General features: G+C 29.9%; 1 protein-coding gene across 2 annotated transcripts; it reads left to right on the plus strand.

Annotated features, from left to right (window-relative positions):
- Positions 1-7795: 7795 nt before the first annotated feature.
- On the plus strand, positions 7796-21519 carry LOC132741034 (uncharacterized). 2 transcript variants are annotated; one of them, XM_060729113.1, is made up of 6 exons: positions 7796-7865; positions 12087-12166; positions 19099-19218; positions 19532-19732; positions 19993-20292; positions 20608-21519. In XM_060729113.1, the coding sequence occupies exons 2-6, from the start codon at positions 12139-12141 to the stop codon at positions 20823-20825; spliced, it is 867 nt and encodes a 288-aa protein (XP_060585096.1). In that variant the 5' UTR covers positions 7796-7865; positions 12087-12138; the 3' UTR covers positions 20826-21519. The 2 variants fall into 2 exon arrangements, with proteins under 2 accessions (XP_060585096.1, XP_060585095.1); XM_060729112.1 differs by having other exon boundaries at positions 7805-7865; positions 12063-12166.
- The last annotated feature ends 422 nt before the right edge of the window (positions 21520-21941 follow it).

Consider the following 21941-nt stretch of genomic DNA (forward strand, 5'->3'; position numbering starts at 1 on the left):
TTTTCCGAAAACGAGACTTTCCTATCTTAGTTGTACAATCTATTTTAAACGAGGCAGATTGTAATACAATTATTGTGAAATTTGCAATAAAAAAAAAATATTCCTGTCTGAGTCAGTTGATATGGCAAATCTGTCATTGACAAGATCATTGAAGTCAATACACTTAAACATATCATGCTAGATTTCGAAGGATTGTTATGGAGCGTCAAGTAAGTAGTCAAGTAAGTAACATTAGTAAGTAAGTAAGTAAGTAAGTAAATTGTTTATTATAGTGACATTGTGCATATATCAATTTCACATACATAATAAGAATACATACAAAGACACCAGGCCCATTGGACTAATAAGTCACCTTATATATATGCAAATATACAAAAAGTGAACAATACTTGGCTTTTCAAATGGAACATTTAAATGAGATCAAAGTTCCTGCTCGAGCTGTAAATTACATTATCACAGAACCATTGTTTTTGTCCTGATCATTTAGCATTCATTAAACGAAAACTGTCTGTCAAAGCAGATCTGTATTCTTCATTTAACCGATCAGTTTTATCATCATCATCTAGCTTAGCCTGTTTTGATGTGATTTGTTTCTGCACAGGTTCCTGGGACTTAGTTTGTTTTTCTGCATTTACCTGGGTAGAAGGTTGATTAGGGTAAAGAATGCACCTATCATTGTGTAGTGGATTTCTTATCTGATCACTTGGAGTATCCTCTGGACCCCGATCATGATAAATTTCTAATTTGCAAGCATTTTTCAATGATTGCACTATCTTATCATTTTGTAAGTTCTCAAGTTTGTATGTGAATTGGGACCTAACTCGATAATTTCATATGGTTCTACCCATTTTTCAGTTAATTTAGGTGATAAGCCTTTTTGTACCTTTTCCTGCTTTAGCAAGACTTGGTTGCCTACCCTAAATGTAGGAGTTTTTGTGTTAACATCGCAACGAGTTTTAGACTTGACATTTTGATCATTCATATAAGTTTTTGCAATTTCATGAGATATTTTTAGTTTTTCTATCAATTGTTCGAAATGCTGTCTTACATCTAGCCCTAAGGCTGGTTTTGGAATAAGTAGTGTCTATTGGTAATCTCATAGTCCTACCAAACATAAGCTCATGTGGACTGTACCCAGTGCTTTCGCATGGCACAGCCCGAAAGGCCATCATGATACTAGGCAACATTGAGTACCAGTTTGTTTGGTCTTTGTTAATGTTCGATCTCATAGTTTGAACTATTGTACTATTTCTGCGCTCACATGTTGAGTTTGTCTGGGGGTGATAACTGCTTGTGTGCAGTCGAATTACTTCAAACTCACACAATGCTTTGACCAACTTAGACATGAAGTTTTGACCTCTGTCTGAGAACAGTGTGTGAGGAGCACCATATCTAGTAAATATTTCATTCTAAAGGATATTTGCAACGTCTTAAGCTTCGGTTTTAACGAAAGGAATCTACAACGAATATACATACTGGTTGTCTTCTTTTGTTTTAGGAAGGGGGCCAAGTATATCTATATGTACCCTAGAGAATGGCTCACCAATTGGCAAAGGCCTTAAAGGAGGAGGTGGTTTATTACGTGCAACTTTTACTCGTTGACAAACATCACAAGTTTTGGTATTCTCTTCAATTTCTTTGAACATTTTTGGCCAAAAATTTTTGTCGCATATAGCATGATGTGTTTTCTTTAGTCCAAAATGGCCACCTCCTGCCAAACAGTCATGGAATGCATGAAGTGATGCTTTTCTTTTTGTTCTGGGGACAGGTAACTGAATATGGAGTTTATTGAAATCAATTTTCTGATCTTTTTGATTTTTTGATCTTGTAGTATATAAATGATATAAAACTCCATTACTCATTACATATTGGTTGTTTGCCTCAGCTGAAATTGTATTTGCTCTATCACTATAATTATGCAAAATTCCATTCTCAATGTAATTTATAATGTCTTTAAAATCTGAGCATTCTCTTTGTTCTTTTGCTATGTCATTCAAGTCTAGTTCAGTGTCAGTGACATTAATATATTGAACATCTTCATATTCAAACCTAGCTTCAAAACGTATCTGTGTTGTAGATGTAGAGCTACATTTACCTTGGATATTGTCAGTATTAATTGTAACATTATCATCTGGTTTAGTAGTCACATCACAATCACTCTTACTGTTTACAGTATTTACATGTTCAAACTGGAATGTTTTTGTATATATGGTGTTGCTATTATTCTCATCAGATTCATTTAGAAGGTTCTTACAAGAACTAATATCCCGAATTTGAATATTTTGAGTTTCATTTGATTCTTTTGTTTAATTTAATTGACCATAATCAATTTGTGATATTGCATCGGCATTGGCATTTTTAATACCTGGTTTATGTATTATCTCAAAGTCATAACTTTGTTAGAAAATGCTCCATCTACCAAATTTACCACTAGGTTCATTTTTGTTTGCAAGCCATTTTAATGCATAGTTATCGGTATAAATGGTGAAATGTTTAGTTGAAAGATAATGTTTATGTGCATTTATCCCACAGACTATAGCAAGACACTCTTTTGAATAGACATCCCATTTTATCTCATTAGAATTTAATGCACGACCCCCATAGCAAATTACATATTCTTTATTTCCTTCATCCTTTTGTCCTAATATATATGAAATTGCAGAACCACTAGCATCGGTGGACAAAATGAATTCTTTATTCATGTCTGGAAATCTTATAATTGGGGGTGAAAGAAGTGCACTTTTCAAAATTTCAAATGACTTTTGACAGTTTTCAGACCAGTCAGTTGGTGAGAATTTTTCAACAACTTCCTTTTTTAATAAGGCATTTAATGGAACACAAATTTTTCCAAAATCTTTTACAAATCTGCGGTAATAATTGCACAGTCCAAGAAATCCCCTTAAAGACTTTTTGGTCCTAGGAACAGGAAATTCTTTGATTTTTTCAGTATTAGAAGGATCTACTTGAACTCCTTTGGCAGACAAAATGTGACCTAAAAACATTACTTGGTCTACTCCAAATTTACATTTTGAAGGTTTCAAAGTGAGGTTGGCATCTCTTAATCTCTGAAAAACCTCATTTAAATGATGTAAATGAGTATCAAAGTCCTTTGAAAACACCAAAATGTCATCAATATATACAAGTACATATTTCCAATTTTGACCCTTTAAGACATGCGATATAAGTAATTGAAAACTCATTGGCGCGTTACGAAGTCCGAACGGCATTCGAAGAAATTCAAAAACACCTTCGTGTGTAACAAATGCAGATTTTTCACGCGTTTCTGGGTCAAGTTCCATTTGGAAATATGCTGAGTTTAAATCTAATGTAGAAAATATTGTAGCTTTACTTTCACCAAGAGAGTCAAAAACATCTTCTAGTCTTGGAAGTGGCTGAGAAATGGGCTTAGTTATAAAATTAAGTTTGCGGTAATCAACGGCAAACCTCCAACTATTATCTTTTTTCTTGACCAAGACTACGGGTGAATTCCAAACACTAGTAGACCTTTGAGCTATGTTATCTTTTAAAAATTGATTGGTTTGTTTTTCGATTTCAGCTCTTTTTTCTGGGTTTTGACGATAAGGCGCTGACCTTACAGGTACAGCATCAGGGAATGTTTCAATTTTATGTTTACATAAGCCAGTTTTGCCAATATTTTCTAATGAAGTTGAGAAAACATCTTTGTTTCTCATTAAAAGATTTTGTAATTTCATGTTTTGTTCCACTGTAAGGTTTTTATGACTAACTTCAAATTCAATTTCATCAATAAAATCAGGCACATAGTCATCAGTTTTTGAATCAATATCTATATTTGAAACATTGCTGGTGCTAGTGTCAAAGGATTTGTCATCATCAAAACAAAATACATCATTTTCAACAACAGCATGAACATTAGCCAGTATGCCAGATTTTGACAAGTGTATGTCTTCATTAGTTGGGTTTGCCAATTTCATAACAGTCTTACTATTTTTGGTAGTAACTAAACACCTAGCACCAACAATATTTGTTCCTTGGAGATTCTCAGAGGGTTCAAGTAGCAATGTTTCATTTTTGTGATTCTTACAAATACGGACATCTATGATTGATTCTGAATTAGCTTTTAAGACTTGAGGTTTAATACACCTAGCATAGCCTAGTTTACTACTTTGTATCATGGCAACCGAAATATCAGTTGTTGTGAATCTTACATAATTGTGCTGAAAATCTGCAACACATTTGTAATATGTCTAGTCCTATGATTATAGGATGATGAAGTTCTTTTAGAATGATGAATTTTTGTTCAAACACCAAGCTTGAAATTTGTATAGGTACAGTAAACTTCACTTATAGCGAACACGGTTATAGCGAACTTCCGGTTATACGGAACAATTTATTTTGGCCCGAATTTTGCCCTTCTTTATTTAAAATAAAAATATACGGTTAAAGCGAACACGGTTATAAGGAATTATAATTATTATAAGGAACTCATTTCTTAGTTAAAAGTACAGAAAATTAAACTTTTATAACGAACTCCAAAATATCCGCTATCCCTAAATAGATCCCGCATTTTCAACTTTCGTTTTCATTTGCGGCCAAATGTACCGTTTATTGTTGAGTGTACTTCCGTACATCTATGGAAATGAATTTGTATAGCAGTACGTAATAGTTTTCTATTAAGGATATTTTAGCATGGGTTCTTGTCACCAAGATAAAACGGTTATTCTTAAAAGTTTTATTCTTTTATTTCTTTTCTTAAATAGTTTTGCTCGAGTAAAATAATTATGATCATTAATAATCGGTTTTCAACATAATCAATCATTGAAAACTACAAAGTACGCTTGATTGAAATGGAAAGAAATCTATATCTTTCATTAGTAAAAGTCACTCTTAAAATATAATACAATTAATACATAAAAGGAAGAAAATATCGAAAATTTTGTTTATCCCTACTCATCGAAGCACTGAGTTTAGAAACTAAATATGATATTTTATGAGAAATTGAGAAAGGGAATAAAACTAAACTAAAATTGAAAAGGATTTCAAATTCCAAAAAGTACGCGCTCGGGTATTGTGTCTCAAAAAGAAATGTAATAAATGACTATTATTTCTTAATTAAATGCTCTTCAAAATGACAGACGATGGTAAACAATCAGTTCGTTATATGTTAATCTGTTCGCTATAAAAACTCCTGATACAAGGAACTAGTTCGCTATATGCTTATAAGGAACTCCGGATATAAGGAACATATTTTGAATGTCCCAATGAGTTCGTTATAAGCGGAATTTACTGTAATACTATTGCACCATCTACTCTATGAAACTCACCACCTACACCTCTAACAGGTTGTATTTTTGAAGGGATGATTTGATCATTAAAATTTGGTATTAATTTGAAATGCATCGTATCATCTGTTTAACAAAATTACCTATTACAACGGAATTTTAGAGATCCATTTTGAATTGAATCATAAGTGAAGACAAAAAAGAAAATGAAAGTGTCCGTATAAATGCCGATGATAAAATTTTCTGTCATTTGCCATCACCGCTGTGGGTTTGAATCCGGAAAGGGACTTTGGAGTCTCTCATGTGGTTAAACCATCCAGCTAGCTTATGGAACATCGGTGGCTCTTCTCAACGTCGCCATATGACCTATTCTGTGTCGGTGTGACGTAAAAATGAACAAAATAATATTGTCAAATTAAATTTGATCATTGTGAGTTTATTTTATTATTATTATCTATTTATTTTGTTTAAAATAACTATTTGGTTTTCCTGACGAAATATTTTATTAACTATAAAAACGGATACAATTATTCATAGTTCAGTATGATAGTTTATTTTTAATGTTAGTATTATGGTTTTCAAAGATTAACACATTTATTTGATGCTTAGTTTAAACATATTTATTCCCGATAGCATTCATAGTTATTTATTTACATACAACAAGCCTTCAACAAACAAACTTTTTATTTGAGATAGAAATCTTGTCCTTTGGCGGACTATATAGTCAACTTGAAATTGGTTCAAGCTTAATATACTCTTGGCGATCGAAGACGTATTTCATGATTAAAATGATAAAGTGCAAAAAAGTTTTGTACAGTAAATCTCAAAGTGCAAAAATATAACCAATATAATAAGATGAAAGACCGGGAGCAGTATATAGAGATGATGTTATGACATGTTATGAATACAATGTACGTTAAAGAATTATCATTATTTTTAATGTATATTATTTTGTACATGGGTATATATACTAGCATTACCAGATTTGAAAGCGCCAGGATCACTGTAAAGGAGCATATGTAGGCTAAGGTTGTTGTTTTGCATGTTTCATGGTATGACCTGTGTGGACGGCATCGTATGCACAACAGTCAAAGAAGAATTGATGGGTAGTTTCAATATCACCACTATTAAAACTGCAGTTGGTACCAAGACGTGTATGAACAATTGGTAGTTTATACCTTTCTACATAAAAGTATTTAGGCGCCGGAGTTTTGCCCTTATTCGAAAATGTGCTTAAAAAGAAGACATCATAGGGCTGTTCCGTATATAAACTGGTTAGTGGTTCCAAGTTGGGTTTGGGTTTAATGATACCATGCTAACGATATACTTGTAGTTATCATATACAGTTTTTATGAATGCACCATACGTAACACTACTATAACAGTCTTAGCTGTTAATTTGCTGGTCTTTCCTTATGAATTAGGACTTTCCTTATGAATTAAAAGAGTAATGTAATATTTTCTTTTTTACTATGTAAATGGTAAACCTTCGAAATACTTCAAATACGATGTTGTCTCCCTTACATTTATATATAATTATTTCCTTTCTTAAACTAGATCTGTATCAAAAATGAATAATACATATTACCATAGAAAAAAAGAGTGAAGAAAACTAACAAAGCATCATATATACAATTTAAGGTAATGATATCAGCTGTCCGCGGTCGGTGCTTCCTAACGTTGAGTGTTGTGTATAACTCTGTTACTCATTGGTCAAAATGTATTATTAATAAGCCCCGCCTACTTATCTTATCTAAACATGCCACGCTCTGTATCAAATAAAGTAAATGAATAATAATTCAACATTATAGATGTGGTACTTTTCTTATATAATATTAATATAAAAGTACATCATTATAAATTTTCCTCTCAACGGTACATATTGTTAAGGAATAAAAATTATTTTTGCCCGAAGATAATTTATTTTAAAGTGACATTATGCCTATATAAGTTCCTTACTTCTTTTCTAAACCTGGGGACCTATTTTTTAAGAATTTCAAGTCCCTTTATATAAATTGAAAAATTGTAACAGAAAAAAATCATGGAGTAGCATGTTATTATATTTTATGACAACAATTAAAGAAAATATAACCCAGAAGTAAAAACAAGATATTGTAGACGTTTTATAATGACCCTGAAGTAAATAATTCTGATTTAATTTAAGGGTAGATAACTCAAAAGTGGGATCGGAGACACCCAACTTGTTTCTATTATATTATTTTTGTCACCACATTCTAAGAATATGCCAAATTAAAAAAAATATTTAACAGTTTTAATTTTGCCTGAATGTGTCTATAAAAACTCCCGAAAACGTCCTGAAACCTAGACACTATATATCTGAAAAATGAAAATGAAATTATATGATTTAAAATTAATATGTTTATTTAGATAAATAGATAAAAAATATTTTGTTGAAGGCTTGTGCAAACTGATTACTGTTTAAATAGACTTCCGTGCACGGAAAATTAACAAAAATGATAAGTTATCAACAATTATCAAATACTTGTATCGTGTTATCATTTTGCATTGCATACTTAATTACGAAGTTTCATGGTGGCAACATATTATGTATGCGGGGAAACAAAAAACAATACATGTATACAAGGTATGTATTTATTTAACATTTTTGTATCTTTTTAAAATTAATGTAATATCTTTCACGACTTAAATGTAAGAGAAATCAAAACAGTTAATTTTAGTGTGTTTAATCAAGAGTTTATGTTATCAAGTTTATTTTGATCAATTCATCATGTATAAAGAATACGCTTTTAAACATAGGATATTAGCTTTTTGACTTGCTTACTGGTTGTTTTCTTTTTTCTTCTGTTCAAAATCTGTATATTATCATTATATGTTTTGAAAAAATGTATCGGAAAAGGAAAATACAAAAATATCGAATTTCATTGTATATCGTTATTTCTTAATCTACCAATTATTTTTTAATCCATATTCAACAGGAAATAACTTTTGTATTACACTATTTACATAAGTATTATCTGATTGTTTGGAATTTTTATTACATGTTGGCGTTTATTTCTTCATCTTTACAACAATTTGATATTTTTCATTTATTATCTTCCTGAAATATATTGATAACCTTCCAAATATATTTTTATTTTACAATGACTTTTTTAAACTATTTATATGAATGCATCGGAAAAGGTATATTTTTTTTTCTATAATGAAAATAACGTGTACTTAAACATAACATAATTCAAATACTTTCAAAGTTGAATATGAAAATCTGAATGCAAGAGGTAACGTCTAATATTTAAATTAATCACAACTAGAAAGATATTGAGGTAAAATAATATCTGTTTAAGTATTACAAAATACAAAAGTAGGATAAAATCGAAGCGTAAATTTCTGCCATTCCTGCATTGAATATTTTCAAACCTTATTACGGGATTTGTATAACAAAGTGAAAAACAAAGTCACAGGGTTTTAGTAATGTTACATTTAATGTTATTTTTAATTGATTCTAACAATGTAATTGAAAAAAGACATTTTCAAACATTTAGAGTAGAACCAGTACATGCTTTAGTTCAGAAAAGTGTCCAAAAAGGCAGTATAAGGCGGAACAAAATGATTCTGTATCAATATTGTTTAAGAACAACATAATTATTCTAATTAAATAGTAAATTTTATTCTGTACATATATCCCTTATGATTAAATGTGAGCACAAATACCTACTTGTATATCAATAGTAATATTTTCTTACCGATTAATTGATCTTTATTCAGGTTAAAACAAACATATACATAAATTATACACTATATATACATTTACATATCTAATGATAAAAGTAAAATGATCAAAAGACCTCTCGCCCCATACACAGTATTTAACATACAAATTTAAAGTATATTAAGCTATCTATCTGTCTGCTCTCAAAATTATTGTTTGAAATTTGAAAAGCAATTCTCCCAAATACCTGCATGAAAGAAATATGTTGTGAATTTCCTGAAGGGGGAAAGGCGCTTGTACGAAATTATTGTTAACGGTTAAAACCCTACTTATACCTATATAGCAGCATAATGGTAGGTGCAGGAATATTTATTCTTTTAACGAGAAATATTCATTAGTGTTAAATAAAAGACATGTTATATGAGGCATCGCTTTTAAGCATAGACCACAAGATTATGGAAATAACATATTTTATCTTTTGAATTTTTTATAACCATATTTAATAATATATAGCTTTACACACTTTGACATTTGCGGAAGTATAGAAGTGATCTGATATTTATACAATTTAGACAATCTCTGACTTATCTACATTTGCCATAAAAAATACTTTTTCCATGCTTGGATATTGATGATAATACAATGATACATAATAAAATGAACGAAGATTCACCTATAAAGGACAGACAATTATAAAACAAGATATGTTTGTAAAACATGTATGCCCCCTATCAGCAGCCAATTAGTCATGTGAAAAGGTTATTATGCATGACTTCTGACCCAGTGATCAAACAATTAATAAGGGTTATCAAGTATCTACTGGTCATGACCTTAACCTTTGACCCCTTGACCCAAAACTCAATAGGGGTCATCTGCTGGTCACGACCAATCATCATACAAAGTTTGAAGTTCCTAGGCCTAAGCGTTTTTAGTAAATTGATTGGAAACCGTTTTAACATACAAGGTCAATGTGATCTTGACCTTTGACTCCTTGACCCCAAAATCAATAGGTAATCTGCTTGTCATGACCAATCATCATACCAAGTTTGAAGTTCCTAGGCCAAAGGGTTCTTAAGTTATTGATTTGAAAGCATTTTTACCTACAAGGTCAATGTGACCTTGCCCTTTGACCCTTAACCCCAATATCAATAGGGGTCATCTACTGGTCATGACCAATCACCATACCAAGTTTGAAGTTCCTAGGCCTAAGGGTTCTTTAGTTATTGATCAGAAACTATTTTTACCTAAGAGGTAAATGTGACCTTGACTTTGACCCCAAAATCAATAAGGGTCATCTACTGTTCATGACCAATCACAATATCAAGTTTGAAGTCCCTAGGCCTAAGGGTTCTTTCGTTATTGATCGGAAACCGTTTTTACCTACAAAGTCAATGTGACCTTGACCTTTGACCCCTTAACCCCAAATTCAATAGGGGTCATCTGCTGGTCATGACCAATCACCATACCAAGTTTGAAGTTCCTAGGCCTAAGGGTTCTTTCGTTATTGATAGGAAATCGTTTTTACCTACAAGGTCGATGTGACCTTGACCTTTGACCCCTTAACCCCAAAATCAATAGGGGTCATCTGCTGGTCATGACCAATCACCATACCAAGTTTGAAGTTCCTAGGCCTAATGGTTCTCTTGTTAATGATCAGAAACCGTTTTTACCCAAGAGGTCAAAATGACCTTGACCTTTGACCCCTTGACCCGAAAATCAATAGGGGTCATCTACTGATCATGACCAATCACCATACCAAGTTTGAAGTTCCTAGGCCTTAAAGTTCTTTAGTTATTAATCAGAAACCGTTATTGCTTACAAGGTCAATGTGACCTTGACCTTTGACCCCTTGACCCCAAAATCAATAGGGGTCATCTACTGATCATGACCAATCACCATACCAAGTTTGAAGTTCCTAGGCCTTAAAGTTCTTAAGTTATTGATTGGAAACCGTTTTTGCTTACAAGGTCAATGTGACCTTGACCTTTGACCCCTTGACCCCAAAATCAATAGGGATCATCTACTGATCATGACCAATCACCATACCAAGTTTGAAGTTCCTAGGCTTTAAGGTTCTTTAGTTATTGATCGGAAACCGTTTTTGCTTACAAGGTCAATGTGACCTTGACTTTTGACCCTTTGTTTCCAAAATCAATAGGGGTCATCTACTGGTCATGACCAATCACCATACTAAGTTTGAAGTTCCTAGGCCTTAAAGTTCTTTAGTTATTGATCGGAAACCGTTTTTGCTTACAAGGTCAATGTGACCTTGACCTTTGACCCCTTGACCCCAAAATCAATAGGGATCATCTACTGATCATGACCAATCACCATACCAAGTTTGAAGTTCCTAGACCTAAGGGTTCTTTAGTTATCACTCGGAAACCATTTGGTCTACGGACCGACGGACCAACGGACCGACGGACCGACGGACCGACAAGTGCAAAGCAATATACCCCCTTTTCTTCGAAATGGGGGCATAATAACACTCGTCTTCTAACATTGTTTCTCCTACATAGAAATACGATTTTTTTCTAGAAATATTAAAATTTCCGATTTGCAATCATGAGGGTATGTTATACTTAAAAAACACTTTCAATACATGTTAATATCTAAAACAAAAACATATTTAAGTTTTAAATGTATTAGTGTATTTAATATAATGTCTAATTCAACATTTTTTAAACGCTTCGATTGCCAAATTTGTTTACACTTGTCTTTAAAACACTCTTCATATTGCATAATTGCATTATAAATTGATTTAGTGTGGATGCCAGCCTGTGCCTCTCATATATAAACAATGATTTCGCAATTATAAATTTTTAACTGGAAATAATTTCACACTTTCGATAAAGGCCTTTGTTACTTTATAATCATAAATTATTATCAAATGATGTCATTTAAAGTCATGAGCCATCTAATCAATTTTGTTATTTGCCTCATATAGAATTAGATAATAGGTAAAACATGATAATCATCATTGTTATTTCAGTGTTTAATTGTTAACGAGAATAATTCATACCTAAGTTTCAAATTCATATTTCAATTACATCATATTAACCGCTGCTGATTTTCGACCGCGATATATATATTGACATATACTTTTATTTGAAGACTAAATTTCACACATTGTTGCAGTTAATGCCTGGTTTCACATGAAGTCAATTAGATTCTGTTAGAAGAATACAGTATGGCAGAAAGTTCAGAACATACCACAGGTAGGTCTTATTTTAATGAAGCGTACTTATGAAGTACATGTATACAGATATGTAAAAATTACACATGTTTAAAATGTTACTACATGTACAATGAAGTCATAAGATACCCCTAAACTGAAATCATTGCCTATTTTATATTAAAATCGAAGAAGTATTTCGTAATTATGAAATAATGAGTGTTTTGGAAAAATTTTGTAAAGAAAACTTAATTAAAGAAATTGAACAAATTTATAATAGATCACTGTAACGTACAGTCTGTATGATGTCCCTATATTCCCTGAAAGGGCCTTTAAGGCCCCCGCTTTTTAAAACAGAACGAGCCATTTGTGTATTAGAAATGATAATACCTAAAGAACGCTAGTGTGCGAAGTCATTGCCATTTTTTTAAATATTCAAAGATTTTATGGAATTAAGGTAGAGCCCTGAAATAATTCATCTGCTGAAATTGACAATGACAAATAGAGCATAATTATGTCAATTAAATCTACTAATATTACAATACGTCCACGAAGCTGAAGTAGCATTTCGCACCCGCGCATTCTGCGTAGGGCAAACGAAGCGAAAATTTTAAATTGTTTATTTAGTTGTTTTATTAAAGGATCTAAATATAGCTGCAATCTCATTGGTCCAAACAGTAGTCAACAGAACTTTTTTATAGAATCTAGTATCATATTCACTGGCTGAATTGGATTATCTCCGGTCTAAAAATAGATTCAATGACGATATTCGTATATCGTAGACTGTTTATTAAAATTAATTGTTGTGTTTTGTTCTTTAAGGCATATTTCTCGAATAAGATATCATTACTTTACATACTTGCACTTTCCAGTACCGTCCATGAACAGGCTCAATCAAACCGAGCCTGCTACATTTTACAATGTTGCCGTATACGTATAGACCCTTTCATTTAAGCGATAACAGTCCGGGAAGAGTTACTTCCCTTACCGGATGTGACGTAAATGGGGGATAAAACTATGCAGGCCGCATAGAATGGTAGCTTATTAAAAGTTTAATGCGTAAATACTAATCGTTCAATTAGGATTATAACATGTAAAAATTTACGCATGCATACATAAACTAAATATCAAGACAATAGAAACAATAAATAACATTAATGTAAATAGAAAGAATTCGGATACTGTTGTAAATCATTATGGTAACCAATTGATTGACCTATGTAAAAATAACAATATTTTCCTTTGGAACGGAAGAATTGGAGAAGATTATTGTGTTGCTAAATTAACATGTAAGAACACAAAGTACTATAGATTATTTTTTGTCATCATCTTATGTTTTTGAAAATGTTGTAGACTTTAAAATCATGAACTTTTGCAGCCTACTTTCTGATGTGCATTGTGCTCTAGAGGCTGTAATTAAAAGTTAAATCATGTGACATTGTTAATACAGCGGTACAATGTAAACGATTTACCCCAAAACTAATATTATGGGATTGTAAAAAAGAACTGAATTGTTTGCTGAAAATCTTGATATTTTTAAGATTTCTGAAATTGAAATGAAACTTGACCAATTAAACGAGAATGATATTGTTTTACAAAATGAACTGGATGATATTGTATTTAATATTTTCAAATTTGTTTCAAGAAAGTTCAGAAATTTCTTTTGGGTTTTGTACACAAAAACCAGACAAATCAAGTGAAAAGAATACATTTCCATGGTTTGATAGGTCATGTAATATGATGAGAGATACCTATCATAAAACTAGAAAAGCTTACAATAAATTTAAAACTCCATATTTCAAAGAACTATTAAAATCTGTAAGTAAACAGTATAAAGGTACTTTACGAAAGGCGAAGAATAATTTTAATAATAATACAATCATCAGCTACGTAAATTAAAGCATACTGACCCCTAAGCAGTATTGGAAGATTATTAATAAAACAAACGTTAAACAAGAAAATATTGCTTCCCTTGATGACTTTTTTGAGTATTTCAAACGTCTAAATGATAATACAGCTGCTGATGATAATGATTATAGAAATGAAAATTATACAGGCGATGATGCTACAATGAACGAAGGAAATAAATGGCCCTATAACAGAAAAAGAAATTTTAGATGCTGTTTTAAAAGTCTCAAAACAAATAAGTCACCAGGGGTGGATCAAATTCTTAACGAGCATATGAAAAATTCTATCGGCTTGATGTAAAAATTTATAAAAAACTTTTTAATATATTTTTGATAAAGGTGTTATTCCTGAGAGCTGGACTATAGGACATATTAAACCTATATATAAAAATAAAGGGAATGTTAAATTACCTGAAAATTATCGTCCAATATCACTTTTAAGTTGCTTTGGAAAACTCTTCACATGTTATAATAAATCAAAGGTTGAATAAATTTGCTGATAGCACGAATCTTATACATGAAACACAAGCAGGGTTTAGATAGAAAAACTTTTCTACTGTTTGTTGATAATATTTTTATTCTAAAATGTCTAATCGATATTGTACAATCCAATAGGAAAAAACATTTATTGTTGTTTTCGTTGATTTTAAACAGGCCTTTGATTCCGTGTGGAGGGTTGGATTATGGCAAAAATTGAGACACAAATAATATAAATGGAAATGTTTTAATGTCATTAAAAGTCTTTATAATAACATTAAATCGCGAGTGGTAACTTCTGAAGGATGTACGCCTTTTTTCGAACTGTCTTGTTGGGGTACGTCAAGGGGAAAACATGTCTCCTTTTTATTCTCAGTTTTCTTGAATGACCTTGAAAAGCTATCTTAATATAGTAGTGGTGTAAATGGAGTTTCTAGAGAAGCTTTTGTTGAAGGGGTGCGGGTTTATTTGAAACTTTTTATTTTACTTTACGCTGACGACACCGTCATATTCAGTGATAATTGAAGAAGATCTTCAAATTGCTTTAAATAAATTCAAAGAATACTGCGATCAATGGAAATTAAACATTAATGTAAACAAAACAAAAATTATAGATTTTCAGTAAAGGCCGTCCTACAAAGTTGTAAAGTGTTTACAATAGGAGAAAACGTTCTTGAAGTTGTAAATGAATATAAATATTTAGGTATATACTTTAATAAAAGTGGCTCTTTTTATAAATCTAAAATTGCAATTGCAGAACAAGCAAATAAAGCTATGTTTGCATTGTTAAGGAAAATTAAATTGTTAGCTTTACCGTTTGATTTACAAATTGAACTATTTGAAAAGACAATCAAACCAATTTTATTATATGGAAGTGAAATTTGGGGATTTGGCGATGTTTCTGTTTTGGAAAAAGTTCAACTGAAGTTTTACAAATATATTTTTAATTTAAAAAAAGTCTACACCGTCTTATATGGTGTACGGAGAGACAGGCATTTTTCCTTTAAAAAATTCATATTAAAAATAGGGTTGTATCATTACTGGCAAGACTTTATTGATTAATATAAATAGTAAATGAAACAGCGAAACTATCATCAAAGTTTGTATATTGTTTTAAGGGAAACTGCACAAAATAAATTATTTAGTTAAGTCACTCTGGATACGAAAATGTAAAAACAATTATTTATGTGAGAACAAGTTTTTTTCCTGGAATATGGTAATGCTCAATGTTTTAGCAGTTAAGTAAATGGCTTTATTAAAGCAAACTTTTCAGAAAGTTAAAAGAATATCTATATTCAAAGCTGGGAGAGCTGAAATTAACAATACGTCAAGACTCAAAATTTGTTATAAATATATAAAAGAAAACTTTTGTCTAGAAGCGCTTACATAGACACATTACCTAATGTATTTTGCTAGGAAATTTTTTATGTTTTTAACAAGGGAACCATCGACTTTCCAATTGAAACGGGACGTTTGGCAAAACATACCCATAAACGATCGTTTAAATGCACTCCTTTGTAGAGTATATAGGAGATGAATTTCATTACATTTTTAAATGTCCAATATTTGAAACGAAAGAAGGAAAATATCATAGATAATTTTTACCGACAAAGACCAAGTATGTTAAATTCATAGAAACTATTAAATGTTTAGAAATATGAAGAAAATTTAAAATTCATATCGTATTGTAATAAAATATCAAACTAATTATGTAACTGTGACTAATAATGTTTATGCATTAGATATTAAAATTTCTGTTTAAAACAGATATTCTGTAATTTTAATAGTTCACATAATGTTTATGAAATCTGTCACTTGTGAAACATAAAAATACTACATTTTTTGTAATGAAACATTACTGACAAAAAATGCCTTTAATGCTGGCAAATATTTGGCATTATTTTTTTCTTGTGCAAAAAAAAGTTTTTTGTTAAATATCTTTTTTTGAATTTTTTTGTTTAAAAAAAATTTTTTATTTTTTTGGTTTGTTTTTTGTTTGTTTTTTGTTTTTGTTTTTTAAAAAGTTTTTTCTTTTATGGGGTTTTTTGCCTGTTATTTTGTTGTTTTGTTTTTTGTTTTTAAAAATTGTTTTGGGGTTTTTTTTTTTTTTTTCCCTTTTTTAATTTTTTTTTTTTGATTTTGTTTCGAAATTTTTTTTTTTTTTGTTGTTTTTTAAAAAATTTTTTTTTAAAATTGGATTGAATGAAATTTTTTTGTTTTTTTTTTTTGGTTTTTTGTTTTTGTTTTTTTGTTTGGTTTGGTTTGTTTTTGGTTTTTGAAAGGGGGGGAAAAACTATTTGAATTTTTTTTTTTTTTTTTTTTTTTTTAAATTTTTTTTTTTTTTTAAAAAATTTTTTTTTTGGGTTTTTTTATTGTTTTGTTTTGTTGGTTTTTGTGTTTGTTTTTGGGTTTTTTTTTGTTTTTTGAAAAAAGGTTGGATGAATTTGGGGTTTAAAAAGGTTTGTTTATTTTAATTGTTTTTTTTTGCGGTAAAAATTTTTTTTTTTTTTAATATTTTTTAAAAATAAATGGTTTTTTTTGTTTAAATGGTTTTTGTTTTTGTTATTTTTTTTGTTCCGGGTTTTGTGGTTTTTTTTTTTAAAAGGGGTAAAAAATTGTTTTTTCGTTTCTAAAATAAAATTTTTTGTTTTTAAATTTTTTTTTTTTGTTTTTAAAAAAATTTTTCCGGGGTTTTTTTTTTTTTTTGGAAAAAAAGGAAAATGTTTTTTTTTTTTTTTTTGGAGTTTGTTTTTGTTTTTTTCTTTGGTTTTAAAAAAAAATTTTTTGTCTTTTTTGTTTTTGGTTAATGGGGTGGGTGTAAAAAAATTAAAGGGTTTTTTGTTTGGGTTGGTTTTTATTTTTTTGGGTAGTTTTAAAAAAAAATTTTTTTTTGTTGTTGTAAAAAATTTTGGGAATTTTTTTGGGGTTTTGGGGGGGTTTTTTTTTTTTTTGGTTTTTGTTTTTTTTTTTTTTTTTCCGTTTTTTGAAAAAAAAGTTTTTTCCCCAAAAAAAAAAAAGAAATTAAAAAATAAAAATATTGAAAAAAAATTTTTATTATTGCAAAAGGGTTTTTTTTTTTAATTTCTTTTTATTCGTCTAATAAAAAACTTTTTCATAAAAATTTAATTATAATGAATATTTAAAATTGTTTAATAAATATTTAAGTAAGAAAATATAAAAGATGGGAAAATTTTTAAATAATAACTAATTGTTTTTTAAAAATACAAATTTAAATTTTAATTTTAAATATCTTTCAATCTAGATGGTAAACTTTTGTATTTTTTATTTATGACTTGAATATAGTAAAATTCAATAATATAAAGTTTTAAAAGCCTTTTGAAAAAGTGTCATTTATACACCTAATACCTTAAAGCAGTAAGTCTGAATACCAAAATTATGAGTTGATATTATAACAGATATTAGAAAGAATGCGGGGCTAAATGAGACTGATTCAAATAAGTATGCGAAATCCCTTTGTTGAAAGTACATTTGGTATTAAAAAGGTTTTTAATAACATAAATTTTGATAATCAAAATTTATAACTTATACAAAAATTTAGTAACTTTTAAATGTACATTCTTTTGAATTAGATATGTGAAGTAACTGAAATATGTAAAGATGAAATAGATCATGTATCATTTCATGTTCTTAACTAATCAAAATTTTGCAAATTTTTTAAAACCCATGTGTGACTTTTAAATTTTCTGTGAGGAATTATTGTAAGATCAGATATAAGACTTAAAACTAGTTGACCAATATGCAAGAATAGAATCCCCCTGTCGGGAAAGCATAAATGGCCGTGTCTTAAAAAGATCTATAGTCTTCATCAGCACTTTTTCTCTGATAAATGCATAGATCCTTAATCTAATTTTTTTAACAGATTCAACAGATAAGTTGATTACAATAAGATTTTCACACAAACCACAATATTTTAAATTTGTAAACAAAAGACCACATGTCAATGTTTGTTGTGATTTAAATAAAAGGTCAAAGTAGGAATCTATCAAATGAATAAACTTATGAATAATTAAGATAGCATCGTGCGATACAGAGTGTTCTTAAAGTTACAGTGTAGAAATTAGTCATGATTGTATTGTAAATTAAAATTAAAAATTTAAATTAAAAGCTAAGAAATTTAAGTTTGAAATATACAATAAAAAATAAAAATTTGCAGATTAGAAAAGTTGCTGTTGACCTATTTGAAAATAAAGTATTAAAGAAATAAGAATTGTTTCAATGGTGCATGCATGCCATTTATTAAATAAGTAGTGTTTTATGCTTTCTTTTTCTAATATCAGGTTTAGTGCATTAGATTTTAAAGTATACGTTCGCATTTACCTTGTAGATACACTTAAAAGAAATTTGAAGACAAACCAAATAATTACAGCTTTGAACAAGGAATTAAACTTCATATAAAATCATCTCAGTTTCAGTGAAATTAATAGTTAGTTTTATAGACGGTTAATAACAAAAGATCTGTCTTAGCTCCATCTAGTTCTTAAGGAACTTATTTTATCATAAGTTTTTTTTGTTATATTGATATAAATAAATGTAAATTTGTTTTATTTCTTACATTTGTTTATCATATCAGGAACGAACGCAAGTGGGTTTCGGTCACCACCAGAGAGTTATGTATTCGACAATCTTATTGCTGATCTTTCAAATGCAATAACAAAAGAAGAACTGAAAGATCTCAAGCAACGATTCAAAAGTAAATTATTGTTTTAGTTATATTTATTATACAAGTAATTGAAAAATACACAATTGTTTCATGAATTAGAGAAAAGATAAGGTTTAAAGAACATGAATATTAACTATACAACCTCGTTATATAAGTAACAAACAATTACAAACGTGTTTGACAAGCGCTATGGGTGCGGAACGTGTTTCCCTGTCAATTATTTCTCAAATAACCAACTCAATTAAAATTAGAATACGGTTTAAAACTATTTGTTTTCGATTTCTTTGCTCATATATATAAAATTTAACAAAGAATAATAGGCAATTATTATTTTTAATATCAGATGTGCAACATGTAGAGAGTCCACTAGAGATGTTCGGCTATCTGAGAGATCAAAGATTTATTGGCCCTCACAACATACTGTATATCCAGCAAATCGTTCGTGTTCTTGAAAAAGAAGATCTGGTTGAAAAGTTGGAAAGATATGTAACCATGTTTGAGGAGGATAAGGTTCTTCATTTTTTTCCAGAGATAACAGTTACAGGTACATTTGCATAAAATTATATAAAATAAACGAATTCATTTGCCAGTGAACAAAGAATTAAATTGATTAAAAATCCTCAATGATTACGACATCTAAAAATTACATAATTTTTCAAAACGTCCACAGCATTGTATTTATATTTGTTGATTAATATTTTTAAATAATTTCATTTCTTTTGTATGTGACTGCACCTTTGTATAGCTAAATGCACATGGATATAGTAACCATACTTAACCAACAGATCAAAATTTCTATTTTAGCTGACGGTTATAGTATGATCAAGTATCATATCAAAGGTAACGGGATTTCGGAAACTAGTCAACTGGAAGAGTTTCGGAGAGAAGTAGCTCGGTTATTGATTTGTCCTCTCCATGAAGTCAACATTAACGGTATACAAGAAACGAATAGCACTATCTTAACACTAATGATTCCAACAATGTATGTTGATTTCCTTGCTAAACGACTGGACAAACACAATCAACGAATCATAAGGTCATTCATGGAACTAAACGTTGACACAGTGACCTTCAATAACAATGAGTTAAAGCTTCAGATGGAAGGTTCGTAAATATTTAAATTGAATAGTTATAAATTCTCCTTCTTAAGATAATCAATGCATTTTCCCCAAAACAGTTGAAGATTCTTCTGCCTTAAGGCAATTTGAAAGCATATAATACATTTTCCATTACAGAATTATAGAATTTACTTATCAAACTGTATCAGCGTTTTTCATTCTTTTAAAAATGATGTATTTCAATAATAGATAAATTACATTTTATAAATATAATTAGATTTTAAAATGTTTAAATTAGCTTTAAGGTTCTAAGCGATCACAAAAGAAAAATAGCAAAAAGTTTCTTTTTTGTTTTTCAAAGGAAAGTTCTATACGGCTAAGAAAGGAAGTCGTGAGCATGGAGAGGTTAAATTTGCCGAAAAAGAAAACATTAAAACTCAACGAGATGCAATCAAGCAACAAACAACAAACGCGCAAACAGTGAGAAAAATTGAAAAAAGATCTCGCGAAAAAAATGGAATCGTAACAAACGGTCATAGAAGAAGTATTTCCCCACCTAGGAAGATTTTAGTTTTATGATATTCTTAAACATAAGATACCATGATTGAACTTCTAAAAAGTGATGTTAAAACAATAAAAGACGAACATTTAGAGAGACGTCATTTTAACGTATTTGTTAAGGATAGTGACAATTATGTCATTAGAAAAGCATCTAAATATCAACCAATGCATTTTTCAGGCGTAAAATTAAAAAGTTATGTTATTTAAACGAATGGATTTTAGGACGGTCTTTAGGGATACCGTTTTTCTCTATGTTACTTTTTGAAATTGATATTGTTTAGAAGACCTGCTTTATTAGAATATCATATTCGTGTAGATTCAATACTAAATTTATTGAACTCGTTAAATAAAACAATATTATGCTCGCCAGAGGCTTGCATAATATGATTTTATTCAACTCGTCCAATATGTTTAGTATAAAACCTACAGTCATTCAATATCCTCTATACATGTTATATTATTTTCGAGAAATCGGTAGAGAAAAAAGAAAAAAAGAATCGTGAGTTGTTAGATTGTTATTATAAGATGAAAAGTGTCAGCGAGGTAATACAATTTAGAAGTTAATATTTATTATAAAAATAACTTATAAAAATAAAGAACTTAAGAAAAAATGGAAGAATGGATTATGCAAGGGTCAAGTCCATGTCAGAGTGAAATATTTATCATTCAAAATGATCTATACGTTAAATGTGATTTTGAACCTGTGAAAATAAATGAGTAAATGTCGTTGTCCGAAGATTCATTGCCAAATAGAAGGGTATCTAAAGTAATTAGGTCGATATGTGAGATATTACTGAGAAGATCGGCTGTTTGGTCTGTGTGAATCGAACAGTGTAAGTGAAAGTGATATGTATCTTCAAGTTCGCCACAAGCACACGCAGCTGAGTCTATACTGTTTTTGTTAGTACAGACATTCTTTTAGGGAGCTACAGTGCATTCGAATATGTGTGTTTATTATAGCTATATACCTATAGTAGAAAGAGGGTGGTTTTTGATGTGTGCTAGTTTAGAGCTTGTTTAACAACCGATACAGATGTGGCATTTTGTATGTCAGATGGAATTGAGTTCCAAGAAGAGATAGTTGACGGTAGGGAATATTTAGAAAGAGCTGTGCATTGCAATGTATATATCTCA

This window comes from Ruditapes philippinarum, unplaced genomic scaffold, assembly GCF_026571515.1.
Source record: "Ruditapes philippinarum isolate M1 unplaced genomic scaffold, ASM2657151v2 ctg8435_1_1_1_1, whole genome shotgun sequence".
Lineage (NCBI taxonomy): Eukaryota > Metazoa > Mollusca > Bivalvia > Venerida > Veneridae > Ruditapes > Ruditapes philippinarum.

Excerpts from the sequence above, each read along its gene's own strand:
- LOC132741034 (XM_060729113.1), top strand. The coding sequence starts at position 12,139 with ATGGCAGAAAGTTCAGAACATACCACAG. Across the intron at positions 12,167-19,098 it reads AAGTTCAGAACATACCACAG|GAACGAACGCAAGTGGGTTT; the intron begins GTAGGTCTTATT and ends TTATCATATCAG. Across the intron at positions 19,219-19,531 it reads TCTCAAGCAACGATTCAAAA|ATGTGCAACATGTAGAGAGT; the intron begins GTAAATTATTGT and ends TTTTAATATCAG.